Raw genomic sequence first — 21,519 nt, forward strand, 5'->3', positions numbered from 1 at the left:
GACATAGGATGGAACTTCCCTTTAGTGTGAAGCTCCGCTTTAAGTAAAATAAACTATATATCTATATTTTGGAATATAGTAGATGGAGTATCATGCATTTTTTTACATGAACCCCTGGAATTTTACAAATCTTTATTCTGCATAAGCAGGTTAAAGCTGGCAAGTAGAGTAAAGTAAAATATCGGGCCACCAAAAAGTGGTATTTCTGAGATTGTTAGATGGTGGAAAACTAAAACCACTTGACAGTTTTTCTGTTGACTGCAATTGATTGAAGCAACAGGAATAAGTAGAATTGTTTAAAATCCTCTCCATCAAAAACATTGGGTGGAGTGTTGAGAGTTCTTTTAACATGGCCACAGTGTCCTGTTGTAGTTTGTTTTCTTTTTTTTTATGTCACCGTTACAGTTGACATTTCATTTTACAATACTGGTTGTAATTTTAGGGAAGTCATTGAAAAGAAGCCTGAGAAGTTCAAGATAGCGTGCCTAAATGACATTAAAAATTTGTTTGGCTCAAATCAACAACCATTTTATGCTGCTTTTGGAAACCGACCTAATGTAAGTATGTCTTTTCCTGTCTCAGCATGAGGTAAGGGGATTGTGTACCCTCCTCTGACGGGGAGAACAGCCCTACTGATGTCCTATTAGTGCTGAAACAATAAGCTTTTCTTTCCCCAAACCAAAAAAATAAGACGTTAATGTAAAAACCCGTTATTGCTGTGCCAGTGAAATAGTCACACTTGGAATAGTCATAGGTATTCATTTAAACCGAACTGTAGTAGGGGACAGTTGAGACTCAAAATCTTTCATGCCAGGATATGTAATTTGAGTTGTCACACTGCCCTGTTGGAATGCCAGGCATTATTCATATGTAGCAATTGCCTTAGTTAAAGTGGTTGCAAAGGCAGAAGGTCCTTTACCTTACTGCATTCTATGACATAAGGTAAAACACCTTCTACATGCAGCTTTCCCCGCAGACCTCCCCCCCCCCCCCAAATATATACCTGAGCCCAATCTTGATCCAGCAACGTGAGGGCACTTGGCAGGGGGAGGAACCATTGCACAGAGCAGGTAAGTATAACATGTTTGTTATTTTAAAACAAAAAAATTAACCTTTAATATTACCTTAATACTTAACCACTTGAATACCAGACACTTTCACCCCTTCCTGCCAAAGCCAATTTCCAGCTTTTAGTGCTGTCACGCTTTGAATGACAATTGCGTGGTCATGCAAACAAACTTTTTATCATTTTTTTTTTTTTTTTTTTTTTTGAGACATGTAGAGCTTTCTTTTGGTGGTATTTAATCACCACTGCGTTTTCATTTTTTTGCTAAACAACCAAAAAAAGACCAAAAATTTTGAAAAAAATGTTTTACTTAGTCTCGGTTGTAAAATTTTGTAACTTTTTCTCGCTCACTGATGTGCACTGATGAGACGGAACTGAGGGGCACTGACGGAGCGACAGTGATGGGATCCAGTTGCCTGTACACGGGAGATACTCTATTACACATAAGTGATGTGACTAAAGATGTAGTAAACTGCCATCACCGGCTGCATCCCGTGTGAATATATCCTTAAATTGTACAAGTTTAGGAGATATTCACTGTACCTACAGGGTTAAGTCATCTTATAGGCTTACCTGTAGGTACAAGTTAAAAAGTGGACGTTACTTCCACTTTAAGACTAAAGTTAACTGACCAGTATTATACAGGATTTATTTAGCGCCAACAGTCTGTGCAGGGTTTGACAAAATGAAGGCAGACAGTACAGTTACAATACAATTAAACACGAGGAATCGGGGGGCCCTGCTCCTTGGAGCTTGCAATTTAAGTGATAATGATTTGAGCAACATCAGTTGGTTACCGGGATCGCTAACCGCTTCCAGCCCAAGCCTATTCTGGCAATCCTCTCCTACATGTATAAATCTTTTTTTTTTTTTTTTTTTTTTTTTTTTTGCTAAAAAATTATTTAGGACCCCGAAACGTTATTTATGTTTTTTAAGCAGAGACTCTAGGGAATAAAATGGTGGTTGTTGCAACTTTTTATGTCACACTGTATTTGCGCAGCAATTTTTCAAGAGCATTTTTTTTTTGGAAAGTTACTTTTTTATGTATTTATTTTTTTGTCCAATGTGAAAGATGATGTTACGCAGAGTAAATATGTACCTAACATGACACTCGTGGAATGGCGCCAAACTTCGGTACTTGAAAATCTCCATAGGCGACGTTTTAAAATTTTGTACTGGTTATCTGTTTAGAGTTACAGAGGAGGTCTTGGGCTAGAATTATTGCACTTGCTCTGGCGTTCATGGCGATACCTCACATGTGGTTTAAATGCCCTGTACATATGCGGGCACAACGTACGTATGCGTTCTTCTGTGTGTGAGCATTACATTTTTTAATTGTTTTTACTTTCACTTTTTTATTTTGACACCTTCTCTTTAAATTTTTTTTTTTTTTTTATCACTTTAATTCCTAGTACAAGGAATGTAAACATCCCTTGGAATAGGGCATAACAGGGCCTCTTTACATCAAGATCTGGGGTAGCCTGAAATCAAACAAAAAGAAAAAAAATCATCTCAGCTTCCAAGCCAGGGAAGCGACAGTGTTTACATCTGCCGAGGTCGGACGTGACATCATAACTTCGCGCCTGGCCTCCAAAGGTCAGAGATTTCCGGGGACCATCTGGTCTGCAGTATTCTCTATGGTAAATGGCCGCCGCCGGCTGATTCATTCTCCAGCTCACCGATCGCATGGGCGAGCTAGTAGAAGCAGCGGGAGGGGGGGAGGGGATGTCCCCTCCCACCACCCATGAAAACAATCAAGCGGCTAAACAGCCACTATGATTGTTTTTACATGACATCGCCGGCAGTAAAAGAAGATACCTGAATGATGCCTGCAGCTGCAGGCATCATTCAGATTTAACCACTTAAAGTACAGGACGTCATATGACGTCCTTGGGCGGGAAGTGATTAAAATTAAAATGGCATATTCCATGCGTGCAAAGCTTGTTTACTGGTAATACACATTTAAAGCCTAAGTTTACTAAAAATGAAAAAAGAAAAATAGGGACATACTTACATTTAATGCTGGACCTGTCACAGGCACTCATCAAGAGTGCCAACTATGGCTGCCCTTTCCACACACCCCATCCTCCATTCATAGAAACCATACTATAGCTTTCATGAATAAACAGAGATCTGTGAATGTAGGATGGGCAGATGAAGGAAAGGTCTGTCTCCACTCTTCATACATTGTTTGCTTTTCGTTCATGGAAGATAAATAGTATAGATTCTTGGAATGGAGGGAGGCTGAAAATGCTGGCATAGCCATCACTCTTGATGAGTGCCTGCCACAGGTCCAACGCTGTTGTTAAAGTCATTGTAAACTTTTTTTTTTTTTTTTTTTTAACTTGTCATACTTGCCTGCTCTGTGCAATAGTTTTGCACAGAACAGCCCTGAAACTTCCTCTTTGGGGTCCTCAGCCAACGCTCCTGGCCCCTCCCCCCTGTTGGGTGCACCCATAGCAAGCTGCTTGATCCCGAGCCACACTGTGTGTGTCCATTGATATATACAGTGTATCATGGCCTTGCCGCCACCACTTCCTTCTCACAGGCTGTGATTGACAGTAGCAGGAGCCAATGGTTCCCGCTACTGCCTCCATGGGCAGTGAGGGGAGAGAGAGTGGAAAGAGCTGCTGCTCTCGGGCACAGCACTGGCTGGAGCTCAGGTAAGTATTTCGTGGGGTTAGGGGGGATCCTGATCACAGAAGGTATTTATTTTAATAAAGAGAATGAATAAGGTAAAAAAAAAACCTTCTACCTTTAAAACCACTTTAACCTGCACAGCACCAAAAGATTACGTCTGCGGCATATGGGAGTAGGGCAGAGGACTGCAGATTTCCATTATGACTGCTGGCACCAGCACAAGGAACACTTTGCATTAAGTGTAATGCCTAAATATATATAAATAAACGTAGGCTTTAAAGAATATGTAAACCCAACATTTTATATTTCTGATATGTGCCTGCTATAGCATGTACGTGTCTGAAAAAGTACCCTGTTCTCTCTGTATTGCTTAATTTGTGTAAAAATCTCTGGTGTTCCTGCCAGTCCTTTGCGCTTTGCTATCAAAAACTGACCACACTAGGCTTGAAAGAACCGCGTGGTCAGTTCTGTAGCTATGCATGGGAACCAAGCCTGCTCTCCCCCAATGATCAGACTTGTCCTGCCCACATGCACGCACACACCCCACACACACGTACACACCCCCCACACACGTACACACTCCCCACACACACGTACACACTCCCCATGCACACACACACGTACACACTCCCCACACACGTACTCACTCCCCACACACGCAGGCACTCCCCACACACGCAGGCACTCCCCACACACGCACGCACTCCCCACACACGCACGCACTCCCCACACACTCCACACATGCACACACTCCCCACACACCCGCACGCACACACTGCCCCAACACACACGCACACACTGCCCCAACACACACGCACACACTGCCCCAACACTCACATGCACACACACTGCCCCAACACTCACACGCACACACTGCCCCAACACTCACACGCACACACTGCCCCAACACTCACACGCACACACTGCCCCAACACTCACACGCACACACTGCCCCAACACTCACACGCACACACTGCCCCAACACTCACACGTACACACTCCCCACACACACACGTACACACTCCCCCCACACACACACACGTACACACTCCCCCACACACACACACACGTACACACTCCCCCACACACACACACGTACACACTCCCCCCACACACACACGTACACACTCCCCCCACACACACACGTACACACTCCCCCCACATACACACACGCACACACACTCTCCCCACACACACACACACCCCGCAAGCCCTCCCCACACACACACACGCCCCCCCACACATGCCCCCACCACACTCCCACCACACTGACGCCCCCACCACACTCCCACCACACTGACGCCCCCACCACACTCACACACACACCTCCACCACACACACACACACACACCCCTACCACACACACACACACACCCCCACCACATACACACGCCCCCACCACATACACACGCCCCCACCACACACACGCCCCACCACACACACACACATGCCCCCACCACACACATGCCCCCACCACACACACACACACATGCCCCCACCACACACATGCCCCCACCACACACACACACACACGCCCCCACCACACACACCACACACACACACGCCCCCAACACACACACACGCCCCCACCACACACACACACACGCCCCCACCACACACACACACACGCCCCCACCACACACACACGCCCCCACCACACACACACACACACGCCCCCACCACACACACACACACACGCCCCCACCACACACACACACACACGCCCCCACCACACACACACACACACATGCCCCCACCACACACACACACACACACATGCCCCCACCACACACACACACGCCCCCACCACACACACACACACACATGCCCCCACCACACACACACACGCCCCCACCACACACACACACACACACACATGCCCCCACCACACACACACACACACACATGCCCCCACCACACACATGCCCCCACCACACACACACACACGCCCCCACCACACACACACACACACACACACACACCCACACGCCCCCAACACACACACACGCCCCCACCACACACACACGCACGCCCCCACCACACACACACGCACGCCCCACCACACACACACGCACGCCCCCACCACACACACACGCACGCCCCCACCACACACACACGCACGCCCCCACCACACACACACGCACGCCCCCACCACACACACACGCACGCCCCCACCACACACACACACACACGCCCCCACCACACACACACACACATGCCCCCACCACACACACACATGCCCCCACCACACACACACACACACACACATGCCCCCACCACACACACACGCCCCCACCACACACACACACACACACATGCCCCCACCACACACACACACACATGCCCCCACCACACACACACACGCCCCCACCACACACACACACGCCCCCACCACACACACACACATGCCCCCACCACACACACACACACACATGCCCCCACCACACACACACACACACATGCCCCCACCACACACACACACACATGCCCCCACCACACACACACATGCCCCCACCACACACACACACGCCCCCACCACACACACACACGCCCCCACCACACACACACGCCCCCACCACACACACACACGCCCCCACCACACACACATGCCCCCACCACACACACACGCACATGCCCCCACCACACACACACACACGCCCCCACCACACACACACGCCCCCACCACACACACACACACACGCCCCCACCACACGTACATGCCCCCACCACACACACACGCCCCCACCACACACACACACACGCCCCCACCACACGCACACGCCCCCACCACACACACACGCACACGCCCCCACCACACACACACACGCACACGCCCCCACCACACACACACACACGCCCACACACACACGCCCCCACCACACACACACACACACACGCACATGCCCCCACCACACGCACACGCCCCCACCACACACACACGCCCCCACCACACACACACACACACGCCCCCACCACACACACACACGCCCCCACCACACACACACACACGCCCCCACCACACACACACACACGCCCCCACCACACGCACACGCCCCCACCACACGCACACGCCCCCACCACACGCACACGCCCCCACCACACGCCCCCACCACACACACACGCACACGCCCCCACCACACACACACGCACACGCCCCCACCACACACACGCACGCGCCCCCACCACACACACGCACGCACACGCCCCCACCACACACACGCACACGCCCCCACCACACACACACACACACGCCCCCACCACACACACACACACACGCCCCCACCACACACACACACACGCCCCCACCACACACACACACACACACACACGCCCCCACCACACACACACACGTCCCCACCACACACACACGCACATGCCCCCACCACACACGCACATGCCCCCACCACACACACACACGCCCCCACCACACACACACACACGCCCCCACCACACACACACACGTCCCCACCACACACACACGCACATGCCCCCACCACACACACACACGCCCCCACCACACACACACGCACATGCCCCCACCACACACGCACATGCCCCCACCACACACACACACGCCCCCACCACACACACACACACGCCCCCACCACACACACACACGTCCCCACCACACACACACGCACATGCCCCCACCACACACACACACGCCCCCACCACACACACACACGCCCCCACCACACACACACACGCCCCCACCACACACACACACACACACACACACGCCCCCACCACACACACACGCCCCCACCACACACACACACGCCCCCACCACACACACACACCACACACGCCCCCACCACACACACACACCACACACGCCCCCACCACACACACACCACACACGCCCCCACCACACACACACCACACACGCCCCCACCACACACACCACACACGCCCCCACCACACACACCCACACATGCCCCCACCACACACACCCACACGCGCGCCCACCCCCCACGCACACGCACCCACACCCCCCCACCACGCGCGCACACCCCACACGCACACACACACCCCCCACACACTCTTACTGGGAAGGGTAAGAAAGGACACCCTGTAGCCACACATCGATGCTGTCTCTAAGATGAGTAAGTGGCAACCTCAGCCTGGACTCCAGCCAGGCCACGTCCCCAACGTGTTTCGCTCTGCCTCTCGGAGCTTACTCGTGGGAACTCTGAAGGGCGGAGCAAAACACATTGGGGTTGTGACCTGGATGGTTGCCACTTACACACTCATCTAAGACCCCTTTCACACTGGGGCAGTTTTCAGGCGTTTTAGCACTAGAAATTGCTCCTGAAAACTACCTCCCCTGCCTCGGGCTTTCACACTGGTGCGGTACGCTTGCAGGTTGTTGGAACACTTTAGAAAGCCGCTTTAGAAGTACCGCAATAATTGCGCAAATGTTCATCATATCGATATTTTCACTAAAAATACACTAAAATGCACTAATATCGCACATAAACACAACTTGACTTACAAAATTCCTGCTAAATTAGTACTAAAGCATCGTTCACATGTGGCATACTAAAGTGTACGCCCATGGAGGGCCATGTTTACCCGCACAGGTGTTCCGTGCATCCCCGTACAAGCAATCCCATTTATGTCAATTGGGATGCAACGGCTGCACAGGCATAGCTTCTGTTCCCAATCTGACATCCGCGTGGTTGTGGGTACATAACCCCAAACGCAGACAGTATGAGCTCAGGGACATGCATGCAGACCTACATGGATGTAAAATTGGGAGCAAGGGCTCTGTTGGTGCAGTTGCTACATCCCAAAAGACATCAATGAGACTGCCTTCACAGAGATGCATGGAACACCTGTGCATCCCTGTAAAGATACGCTGTGTATGCCCTGTGTGAATAAGGCCTTGGGCCCCTTTCACACAAGCACACCAATCGGGTCTGCATGTCGTTTTTTCAGGCAGGCCGAATCGGACCACCCATTGTTCTCTATCGAGAGACTGATGCAAATGGACATATGTCCGTTTACACCCGCCTGTATCTGATCCAGTCTGCTAAAAACAGACAGATGAGGATTCCATTCCCCATCCATCTAGCAGATCGGATTGGATGGTATCCGATGGAACTGGACAGGTGGTACCATAGAGAATAGCGTGCTGTGTACGTGGTGATGCAGAGGGGACACGGACCTGTCATCCGCCTGCTCAGCGAGGATCAGCAGACAGATCCCCAGCTGAGCAGGTGGATCTGCTTGACAGAGTCCGCTCCATGTGAAAGGGGTCTTACCAGGAGCGACCGGTCCATTAGGGGCGTTGGGGCACCTGACTTATACGTTTTGTATGAGTTTTTTTGTTTTTTTTTCAAGCCATATTATTAGAGCCTGAGGCTCTAATTGGCTTGAAAAAGTTTGGGCTCGGGGTGCAGAGCATTGCGCCCCGAACCCACCCACTTGTGACCAATAGCAAATTAATATTCACTATCATCTTCTGGCTTCTCCTCCTGGCCAATCAGGACGAAACGGGTTAGCTGGGAGGAGAAGCTGAGGTATCCATGGAGGGGTGAGTGTTGGGGGGGTTGCCTTGGAGGGGTGAGTGCGGGCAGACCTGGGGGGGGGGGTCTAACTATGTTTGTTTTTTTGTTTTTTTGTTTTTGTTTTTTTAGTTTTTACTTTTTTTTTCAGTCATGTCTTTATTTTTAGCTGTTTGTTAGGGGGGTTATCTTTAAGATATCAGAAGTCTATCTAAACAGACTCCCATTCTCTTTTTTTGAGACAGAGAAAGGGACTGAAGATCATCCCTTTTTTCTGTATCGCTTTACTTGAATGAATGAGAAATCTGTATAGAGATTCCATTCATTCAGAAAATAACAGTCTGATACATTGTAACACCCGCAGTTACAAAATATCAGCTGTCAGTGTCAGTGGGCACATAAGTGATCAGTAGTGATCGCTGCATGCGCCCTCTCTTCTACGGGGGGGAGTTTAGCAGTTTCGGGGGTGCGGGGGCATTTACGGGGTGATCTGACTGGCGGGGGGACACATCTGGACCCCCTCCAACCCCCATGCAGCACCTGAAGCCAGCAGGAGTGGAAGAGGAGGGATGCCGGCTAATGATGGTGGCTGCAGGTTTGCAGGGGGGGGTCGGATCGGGTGCAGGGGGGGTAATTAGTGCTGGGGGGGCAGGGAAGAGGTCAGAGTTATAGAATTAGGGGGGCAGGGAAGTGATCAGAGTAATAGAATTGTTCAGCAGAGTCTGCTGAACAATTCTGATATAAGTTTATGGTCATTGACGTAACCATAAGCTTACAGGAGAGGGAGAAATAAGGTCCGTACGCTGTAGTGACCTGGCCCCCTGTGGGCACTTCTGTAAGCATATCGTCTGCACAGATGGTTATATATAATTGTTTGTGTTCTATGCTGGATGTTGTTTATTGTTGTGCTATGGAGAAATTGCGGTTTTGACTTATGGAAGCAACCCTCGAATACCTTCACTGCACATACTGTTTTTTCCTCCGTCAGATTTTTCATATACTTAAAAGGACAAAAAGTGCAGGCAGAATATTTGTTTTTTCCATATCTTAAACAAAAGTGGATCAATGCCAGAGGTCATGAAACAAAGGGATCCCCCTGGAAGTGTGTGCCGTCTTCCAGCATCTTTAGGCAAGCCACATTTCCCCATGACTCAGTGTTTCCTGAGGCCCACAGCGTGGGGATAGAGATCATGTCTCTGGCTCACAGCTCGGCTTCTGTGTTGAAATGTTTAGAACTGAATGCTTTTAAAAATTCCTTCATTCAGCTCAGGCTGCACATTAACTGTTGTCCTACCAAGTTTCAACAGAAAAAGAAAAAAAAATTAGCACTTTCCTATTTTCCTTTCTTCATTCATGTTACACATTGAATTTAAATTAAAACTTCACATAAGTCAATAAGTAAGTAAATACGTTTTGTTGGAGGACCATTAGAATAGTTGGCTCATAAAACTTTATTTTAACCTGTGATCATACATAGCATGAAATAACAGTTTCCTTTATCATGTACTGCTCCCACTGCTTTCTATGTTAAAGTAAATGTGAAAGGCAAAGCATTTGTATGTGTGTGTATATTATATATATATACATACACATATACAAATGTTTTGCCTACATATATGTGTGCGTGTGTGATCTATACAGCCTTCAAAAATTCTGCTCGCATTTTGCGAGTGAATTTTGAGGGCTGGTGAGCGAGCACCGCCAGCGGGTGGGTTGTATGGGATACGTTCTCCCAGCAATCGGAGGGGAAGAGAGAGGAGAGCCGCCGCCAGGATGATCAGAACGCCGGGAACATAACAGCTTTCATTTCAATAGCTGTGTGTTCCTTGCCGCGCCGTCACATACAGCCCCTCCTCTTTGTCTGGGCACTTTGATAGACAGATCACCCGTCCAATCCTGGAATGGGTGGACAAGGGCAGGCTGTTGGGCACGGATAAAGTTGTTGTCAATATTTATTTTTATAACTTAATTCTGCATAAAACATTTCATGAGATAATTTATGAGGGTGTGTTTAGGGGCAGAATATATATATATATATATATATATATATATATATATATATATATATATATATATATATATATATATATATATATATATATGTGTGTGTGTGTATATATATATATATATATATATATATATGTGTGTGTGTATATACTGTATATATATATATATATATATATATATGTGTATGTATGTGTGTGTGTGTATATTTTTATAAATATTCTTTGTCCTCAGCTGCATAAGGGGTTTAAGTGGCACGGGCTGTATTGGTGGACACGGGCAGGCTGTTGGGCATGGATAAAGTTGTTAATATTTATTCTTATAACTTAATTCTACATAAAACAATTAAGTGTAATTTCATGAGATAATTTATGAGGACGTGTTTAGGGGCGGAATATATATATATATATATATATATATATATATGTGGTCATGTAATCTCTGTTCTCATCTGCATAAGGGGTTTAGAGAGGTGGGGGTGATGAAACCGCAGTAAACTGATCTTCCCAGTGAATGGCTGTGCAGAGGTGCGTGTCAACTCAAGTCTTAGCCATTTGAGGACAGGCAGACTGTGCTTCCAGCACAGCCAGAAAACTTACCACACCGGGTAGGATGTGCTCTCAAGCTCAGCATGGTCAGTTTGAAATAGGAAAACAGAAGGGCTGGCAGGATCACTAAATATTTCACACAAAGAAAGCAACACATAGAGAACAAGATACTTTTTAACACAAGTACATGCTACAACAGACACATATCCAGAATATGAAATGTTGGGGTAACATTATTTTTAAATGTTAGTAGTTTACAGTGCCCTGTATAAAAGTATTCACTCATTTTGGACCTTGCCACATTGTTTATTGTTACAACCAGGAATACACCTGGATTGAGTTTGAGGTTTTACTGTTTGATCAAGAAATACATCAAGGAGATGTGTGGAAATAAAAACATTCATACTCACCTATAAGGCTGCAGTATGGTTGTGATGCTGCAGCTGTCCACCACCAGCTCTAAGCCCGAGAACTGAGTGGTCACATGACAATTCTCAGTCCCCTCTACGCCAGCTTTTTTTTTTCTTTTTTCTTTTTTTTTCTAACGTGGATCTTTGCAACTCCCTAAGATTTACAGTTTGTTCTTTTGCCTTTCTTTATCTAGGCACTCAGCTTTTCCCGATTGTACAATGTTCCTTATATTTACTGTGATATCATGTGGTAATTCTAAAAACCTGCAGATTGATTATTGGTGTGACTTCTGAAGGCAATAAGTTATACCATAATTGCAGAATGTTTATAGACACATTTGTCCACTTGAGCATTTTGGAAGGCTACTTTAATTCTAAAGTATAACACTGGGGCAGAATTGGGGCCTAACGTGAACCTGACAGAGCCTAAAAGTTACCCTCACTAATAACAGTCCTACAATTGCCTTTGCTAAAGGAGTTGTAAAGGCAGAAGATTTTTTATCTTAAGATAAAAAACTTTCTGTGTGTAGCAACTTCCCCAGCACCTCCTAATTGCTTACCTGAGCCCCATCTTTCTCAAGCAATGTCCACGAATGTCTAAGCCGTCCGAGACACTCCTCCTGATTGGCTGAGGCACAGCAGTGGTGGCATTGGCTCCCGTGACTGTCAATCAAAGTCAGTCAGCCAATCAGGGGAGAGAGGAGCGGGGCATGGTCGAAGGTTCCATGTCTGAATGGACACACCGAGCTGTGACATGGCTCAAATGCCCCCAAAGGAAGCTGCTGACTGAGAGGGCACTCGATAGGAGGGAGGGGCCAGGAACAGCAAAGAGGGACCTGAGAAGAGGAGAATCCGGGCTGCTCTGTGCAAAATCAACTGCACAGAGGAGGTAAGTATAACTTACATATAAGTATAAAAATAGAGCCTTTACAATCAATTTAGCTTCTTTTCAAGATCATCAAAAACATTGCCCCCATCACTAAACCCCACCTCCTGTAACTCCCACCAGACCCTCTGAGGGCTGTAAAGGCTCATTTGCCAGTTCAATGATTGAGTGTTGTCTTTGGCACTAGGAGAGGGCAGACCTATGTAACTATAAGAGAATGGAAGGATCTGTGTACAGCCTTGGCTTAGGATCCAAGCGGAGCTAAACAAATGTTGATGTAAAGATTACCAGTTGCACTGTTAGCCTGCATTTTAGCACTGTTGTTACCTTAAGAGAAGTATGGGTCATATTAAAAAAAAAAAAAAAAAACTTATATTCACCTAGGTGTATACAGTATTGATTCGATGCTGCATCTGTCCCCTCCCTGCCTCTGCACTGAGAACTGAGTGATCAAACGCCTTGACCAATCAGTTCTCAACTCTGAGAAGAGAGCTGTTATTTTTTAGTCACCAGCTCTCTGCTTTGCCCCTCCAGCACTCACTGGAGAGCTGGGCTGGGGAAGGAGCAGCTGGCTCCGTCTCCTAGTGGTGCAGCTGAGAGGCTGAGCCAGCTGCCGGTCCATGCATTTGGGTGGATCCTGACTCTAAAGTCGGGATCTTTCCCCAGCCTAGACCAGCTGAGTGACTAAAAACAGGTCACAGGAGTGCAGAACGAACTGCAGTCCTGTGATCCATAGCAAAAGTAAGGCCAAAAAGTTTTGCCCCTACTTCTCCTTTTAGGCTGTCTATAGGCTAGGTAAGGTTCACTTTAATTGTGTGAGACACCCTGGATGTGAGCAGGAGGGATATTGGGTTGGTAAAACTGCACATGCCAGGTGTGTTATGTTGAGTGAAATCAACAATAGATGATATTTTCATCATCATATTTACCATTTAACGTGTATAGATAAATATGTTTCCACTTATGTTTAGGATGTGTTTGCCTATATGAAAGTTGGAATACAAGATTTTCGAATTTTTACTGTCAACCCAAAAGGCGAATTAATACAGGAGAGGACAAAAGGGAATAAGACATCGTAAGTTTAATTTTGTTTAACCAGTTTTAATAACTCTTCTGTAAGTAATCAAATACATTTTGGGTTTATTTGCTCTAATTTTGTAATGATGAAAACAAAGTTCTAAACCTAAATGAGGCAGAATGATGACAAGGAAATAACAAGGTATCTTTGAAACTTGAAGAAGGAAACTGGTGAGATTGTCTATAGTAGGGATCCTCAAACTACGGCCCTCCAGCTGTTACGGAACTACACATCCCATGAGGCATTGTAAAACACTGACATTCACAGACATGACTAGGCATGATGGGAATTGTAGTTCCTGAACAACTGGAGGGCCGTAATTTGAAGACCCCTGGTCTATAGCAAGCAAGTAGATTTGTATTTTGTATTCTGTATTTTTTTTTCGGCTTATTACTTTTATTGACTCCAGGCACAGATTTAGTTTTCTGGTTGAACTCTGTTTTGTTTGTTTTCCCTTTAGGTATAGCAGACTCAGTGAGCTGGTAGAACACGTCTTTCCTTTGCTTGATAAAGAACAGAACTCTGCTTTCACTTGCCCAGAGTACAGCACATTTTCCTTTTGGAGAGATCCCTTACCAGAACTAAACATGGCAGACTTGACGTAAATCACTCCATCACAACATCTTGGGACTATTTACAGAGATGTAATCACATGTGGACAGTGACTGATTACCTGGAGTATTACTGCTGTTGGGAGCCTGCATTTCTGTCCAATGTTTCCAATGCCTTTCTCCCGTACATATTTACAGTCCATAATTTGCAGCCAGTAAAGATATATCGTATACGATCAATATATTCAGGGAAAATGTAAAAAAATGTGATTTTTATTTTACTACAATATCTTAAAGGCATTGTAGCAAGTTTTCTGGAAAAAAACATATTACACAATTTTATTTTGTTTTCAACAAACATCCCATGGTTCAGAATGTTTAATTTCTTTTTCTTATCTTGTTGTGCCTCTTTAAATGTACCTCTTCGGAGCCATTGGGATGCAGCTTCTATTGCAGGGCAATAAACTGCAGCCCAAATTAGCAATGAAGGCCTTTAAGTTCAAGTAGAGACTGACTATTTATGCTTATTTTCAGCAGCAGTGAAAATTTCAAAAGAAATTCCTGTGCAATTATTTATTGTGCTCGCATTTCTGCATTTCAAGCCACTGAGACAAAAAAGGGGGAACTAATGGAAGCTAATATGTAGGGGGTTGTGGAAAATGTACATGGACAACATAACTTTTCTTCATAGTTCTGTTTAAAAAAGCACTTTGTCCAAAACTGAATAATTAGCTCTTTGTTTGGAGGGTGATTTGGTGACCTGGTGTGTGTAGTGTGTTATTCAAGCTGTATAAATGTGTCTAGATGTATTTTACCTTCTATATGACCAATCATGGATAGCTGTTATTTTAGAACAGCTATTTTAACCCTCCAACCCCCCCCCCCCTCCCCCCCCCCCCCCAAACATCTTACACTTACATGTAATTGACCCTTCTGGAGCTTCACTGTGCAGCCCACTGGGAGTCGCACAGACAACTCATGAAAAGCTTCCCAGCTTGGCCGACCACTGTGTTGTAGAGTAGAATCCTCATTCATGTCTATGGAAGGGCCATCCACCGTTACCATTAATGATGACTTGCCTTTCTATAAACTTTAGTGATGACTTTATTGAGAGCTGCACATTCCCAATAGGGTCTCTACTGAGTTTTAGAAGCCGCATAGTTCATGTCTATGAGGTGTTGGTACAAGTAAGAGTAAGATATAGTGGGGAAGCTGGAGGGGCGTTTGGTTAAAGAATAAGTGTAGTAAAAGTACAGTTCTCCTTTTAATGCACAAACAATACAGGGCATGCCATTAGGCAGATCTGTAGACATTTGCATTTATTGCTGCTATGACCTTCTCATTTTGTATATTATAACCCGTGTTTACTTTTAATGGTACTGAGACGGGAAGACACATCTATATACAGGTAATTGTTATTTAACCTGTATGCAAAGGGCAATACTACTCTTGGGAGCCTTCATATGATGATCTGCCACCACTGCTTTTAAATGTGAAATGCTGTGCCTGCCCATTTAAATCCAGTTGGGCTGACTCATAATTAACATGATAGTAGTCTTTTTTTGGACTTGTACCAACAGTTAAGACTATAATAAGGCTTGCATAGTTACGTAGTTAGGTTGAAAAAAGACATAAGTCCATCTAGTTCAACCAATAAACCTTACCTGTAAGTACATTGAATATTTACTAAACTTGCGATGTTCAGGAGATATGCCCAATAGATATGCCGTGCCGGACTTTCAGAGCTCCGTGACGTAGCCGACAGGTCCTGCGCGTATGTGCGGGAGTGACGTCATCGCGGGTCCAGGCACTCATACAGCTGGAGCCTGCGAACTCGGAAGATAGACTGGGTGAAGATGGAAGCCATGTCAGTGGTGACAGCTCTCTGCTGGAGGGCTTTGTTCTAAGGTAAGTATTTCATAATGTCCTAGTATGCAATTGACTTTGCAGGGGATTTTTTTTTGCCAGACATGGTTTATTAGCGATTTTAGATGAACAGGCACTGCGATATTCAAGTCAGAGGAAATTGGTAGTGGTATCTTACAAAAGTAAATACCATCTTCACTTCAATTTAAAGAATGCCTTCACACACCAGATACCCTAATCATTCTTCACCTGAAGCCAAAGTCCTCTCTTTAAGAGTCCTCTTCTTAAAAAGGTTTTCATAAAGTTTCCAATTATGTTTAAGGCATTTTGTGTGATGTTGTTTTAAGAGTTGTTTATTTAAGGCTGTCTTGAGTGATGTTTGACATAAATGCTGATTTTGTTTTAATTTGTCAATGTTAAAGCAGTGCTTTAAATGTTCATTTCAGGTTTCCCTTGTTTAAAAAAAATTATCCACTTTTACTGAATGCAGAAGGCTGAATCACTCTGCCACTATTGTGCATATGCCATTTTATTGCAGTTTTCTTAGACGTTCTGTGATGACAGACAGTAGATTGCATGGGGTTCTCTCCAGCTCTGTAAGTTTAACTGGAACTAACTTTGGCAGATCAGCACCTCTGTCTTGCCAAATACAGAGTGTTATCTATGACTAAGTTCCTGTGTGCACGGGCTTTACAGCAAACCTGTGCGTAAAAGAAAAGGACAAAGCTAATAGCACATAACTGACAGTGTAAACGTTCAGTACACACTTATTGCAGGAAATTTCACCTCTGGTCAGCTTGTATAAATGCCCTTTTGTTAGCCCCCCTTCTACATCAGAGGCTCACTAAGTCTAAGGGGCTATAACAACCTTATTCCTCACTCCCCTGGCTGCTATGGCTCTCTTGTAGTGTGGACAGGCTCCCAACATCCTCACATTCAGTGCAGGATCACTGGTCCTGCTTTATACGTGATGACATTCAAATGGTGGCTTGCACGACCAGAAAAAAAGAGCAGGTTAATGGGACAGGTTGTTTAGCAGGAAGCATGCCTGTGGGAACAAAGAATAAGGCATAGGTGTGCAAAGCCTATTGCATTAGGGTGTGCACCCCAAAGCTCAAACACATATGCCTTTCTCTGCAGTCTCAGCTGCACTGGACAGTGAATGACCGTTCCCCAGGCTCTGTGATGTTACATAGCTGATCTGGTTGAAAAAAAAGACATGTCTATCCAGTTCAACCAAATAAATGGGGCTGTGCTGAGCAGCTTCCTGTTCATTCACAAACGGAAGCATAATAAAGTTTACTATGCTTCAATTATGAACACACTGCGTGTGTTCACTCTGTTCATTTGGAAAAGGAAGGGGCCAGCAAATAACATACATATTAACTAGCCCCTTCCTTTTCTCTCCATCCTGAAACGAGGGGGGGGGGGTGTGCACCACAAGGGGGAATCCCGGGCAGTATGAAGAAATGGCAATGTGCAGCATGATTAGGGTGTGCACACCTATGGAATAAGGCAAATGTGTTTCTCAGTTATATCCCCTAGGCTTAACAAGCTTATTAGGGCTTTACTATAGGAGCAGAATGCTACAAAGGGTTGTTTTACAAGCTGATTGGCATTCACCCAAACACCAGCAAAGCTGACCTGCAAGGAGAATCATTTCTAAAAATACTTTCTACTATTTTCCCAGCAGTGCCACAATCTTCCAGTACTGTGGCTATCCAGGCAAAGTACACATAGCTGGAAATGGCTTCTACAGGAGCCTCTGAGGTGCAAATCTTGACAATGGCGTGTCACATATCAGATAGGATTGTATATGTTCTTTACATAATAATTGTCTTTGTAAGCTATTGGATACAATTGTCTATTTTCTCTTTCCCAGCCTAGAGGAACATGCATTTTTAAACAACTTTTGAAGATAGGTTACATACCTTTATAGTATTACAATACTACAGTACTGATAGTGCAAATGTCATTATTCAGTTCTACAATCTGTACAATCTACAATGCTGTTAAAGTAAAGATGTGCACCATCAAGCTATGGCAGCCCATACATCCACTCTTGTTTAAGTATCCGAAAATGCCAAATGCTTGATGTAGATAGGAGGTGTTTTCAAAGCTGCATTTTATAGTTACAGGGTTATAAGCCAACATTGCCTGACTACCCTTCACTTAGGATGTGGTGCTGGCTGCAGGTTGCTTTATTAATGTCAGCCACTCCCTCCATGTGTTGCTACTAGAAGTCATTGTGCATTTCTGTTTTCTACATAATGTCCTACCTCTTATAGTACAGGAGCACTGGGCTATGGATGGTATGAATATCCTTTTCAGAATACAGATATTTAGGGACTGTGAACACATTTTTATTGTGGTAGGTATGATATTCAAATCTATTCAAATAAAGTGTTCAAATGTTTTATACTTGTTTTATAATTCATGTGTGTCTTTTATTCTTTATTAATACAAGAAATATATGCTATGCCGTCTCTTGTATCTATACAACCAAATATAAATTCATCAAATGTACATATATTGTGAAAAAAACATTGTGCTACAAACAAATCTATAAATACTGTTCTCTACATGCCTAAAATATCTCATACATTTGCACATAGATGTTCTCAATATAAAGTTCAGTATTTAAAAATTGCAAAATGTAGAAATGTTCTGAACAAATAAATGAATATGCAGTTCTGTGGATCCTTCACACAGTTCTCAATCTATCCTAACACAAAGTGTTCGATGAATCCCGCCACCGATGTGGAAACACACTCACCTCCACAGATGAAGCTTTATAAATGCAGGTCTCAAACACAGTGGCGGCTGGTGCTATATTTTTTTTGGGGGGGGGGGCAAACAATCCACCCAAAACCACCCCTAAACCCACAGTCCATCAGATTAGCCGCACCAATACTACCCCCACCGACACCCACCCACCCCCGGTTGGATAGATCAACCGCACCTCCCCTCTGTCAGTCGGCCCAATCATAGTTATTATTATACAGGATTCACATAGTTCCAACAGTTTGCGCAGCGCTTTACAACAAGAGATATACAGTATACCCAGTGAAATCCATATTATTGTCTATAAAGCAATTAACATCTCAGTCTATAGTTAACCTACAGTGGGCACGGAAAGTATTCAGACCCCCTTAAATTTTTCACTCTTTGTTATATTGCAGCCATTTGCTAAAATCATTTAAGTTCATTTTTTTCCCACATTAATGTACAGACAGCACCCCATATTGACAGAAAAATACAGAATTGTTGACATTTTTGCAGATTTATTAAAAAAGAAAAACTGAAATATCACATGCTCCTAAGTATTCAGACCCTTTGCTGTGACACTCATATATTTAACTCGGGTGCTGTCCATTTCTGCTGATCATCCTTGAGATGGTTCTACACCATCATTTGAGTCCAGCTGCGTTTGATTATACTGATTGGAGTTGATTAGGAAAGCAACACACCTGTCTATATAAGACCTTACAGCTCTCAGTGCATGTCAAAGGAACTGCCTGAAGAGCTCAGAGACAGAATTGTGGCAAGGCACAGATCTGGCCACGGTTACAAAAAAAAATTCTGCTGCACTTAAGGTTCCTAAGAGCACAGTGGCCGCCATAATCCTTAAATGGAAGACGTTTGGGACGACCAGAACCCTTCCTAGAGCTGGCCATCCGGCCAAACTGAGCTATAGGGGGAGAATAGCCTGGTGAGAGAGGTAAAGAAGAACCCAAAGATCACCATGGCTGAGCTCCAGAGGTGCAGTCGGGAGATGGGAGAAAGTTGTAGAAAGTCAACCATCACTGCAGCCCTCCACCAGTCGGGGCTTTATGGCAGAGTGGCCCGACAGAAGCCTCTCCTAAGTGCAAGACACATGAAAGCCTGCATGAAGTTTGCTAAAAAACACCTGAAGGACTCCAAAATGGTGAGAAATAAGGTTCTCTGGTCTGAGACCAAGATAGAACTTTTTGGCCTTAATTCTAAGCGGTATGTGTGGAGAAAACCAGGCACTACTCATCACATGTCCAATACAGTCCCAACAGTGAAGCATGGTGGTGGCAGCATCATGCTGTGGGGGTGTTTTTCAGCTGCAGGGACAGGACGACTGGTTGCAATCGAGGGAAAGATGTGCTCAGGACCTCGGACTGGGCCAAAGGTTTACCTTCCAACAAGACAATGACCCTAAGCACACAGCTAAAATAACGAAGGAGTGGCTTCACAACAACTCCGTGACTGTTCTTGAATGGCTCAGCCAGAGCCCTGACTTAAACCCAATTGAGCATCTCTGGAGAGACCTAAAATGTTTGTACACCAACGTTTACCATCCAACCTGACAGAACTGGAGAGGATCTGCAAGGAGGAATGGCAGAGGATCCCCAAATCCAGGTGTGAAAAACTTGTTGCATCTTTCCCAAAAAGACTCATGGCTGTATTAGATCAAAAGGGTGCTTCTACTAAATACTGAACAAAGGGTCTGAAAACTTAGGACCATGCGATATTTCAGGTTTTCTTTTTTAATAAATCTGCAAAAATGTCAACAATCCTGTGTTTTTCTGTCAATATGGGGTGCTGTGTGTACATTAATGAGGGGGAAAAAATGAACTTAAATGATTTTAGCAAATGGTTGCAATATAACAAAGAGTGAAAAATTTAAGGGGGTCTGAATACTTTCCATCCCCACTGTATATGGGGGGGGGGGGGGAAGAGATTTTAATTCATAGATCCATCATGTTTCCTTTTGGAAATTTCCCATGTTCTATTACATTTCCAGATTGAGTTTATCAATTTCCACAAATCTGATACTTCTTGGATCTTTATTATGATGTGTACAAAAAAAACACATAGTGTGCCTTTAAGCTTCTTCTTATGCAGCTGCCGCTGACCTGTCATTGAGGTGTACAGGGCTCAACAGCCCCAGGCGGGAAAAAACATCTGCAGGAATCGGCACATTCCTACC

At 45.3% G+C, this 21,519-nt stretch overlaps 1 protein-coding gene across 3 annotated transcripts in view; it reads left to right on the top strand.

The window, feature by feature from the left end:
* LPIN2 (lipin 2) overlaps window positions 1–18,976 on the top strand; it is a 192,588-nt gene extending 173,612 nt beyond the window's left edge. For all 3 annotated transcript variants that reach the window (XM_073631426.1, XM_073631427.1, XM_073631425.1), the window contains exons 18-20: window positions 443–557; window positions 14,036–14,139; window positions 14,603–18,976. In XM_073631426.1, coding sequence (XP_073487527.1) covers window positions 443–557; window positions 14,036–14,139; window positions 14,603–14,747 — 364 coding nt within the window. In that variant the 3' untranslated portion in view covers window positions 14,748–18,976. The remainder of the gene's footprint in view (window positions 1–442; window positions 558–14,035; window positions 14,140–14,602) is intronic.
* The last annotated feature ends 2,543 nt before the right edge of the window (window positions 18,977–21,519 follow it).

This window comes from Aquarana catesbeiana, linkage group LG05, assembly GCF_042186555.1.
Source record: "Aquarana catesbeiana isolate 2022-GZ linkage group LG05, ASM4218655v1, whole genome shotgun sequence".
Classification (NCBI taxonomy): domain Eukaryota; kingdom Metazoa; phylum Chordata; class Amphibia; order Anura; family Ranidae; genus Aquarana; species Aquarana catesbeiana.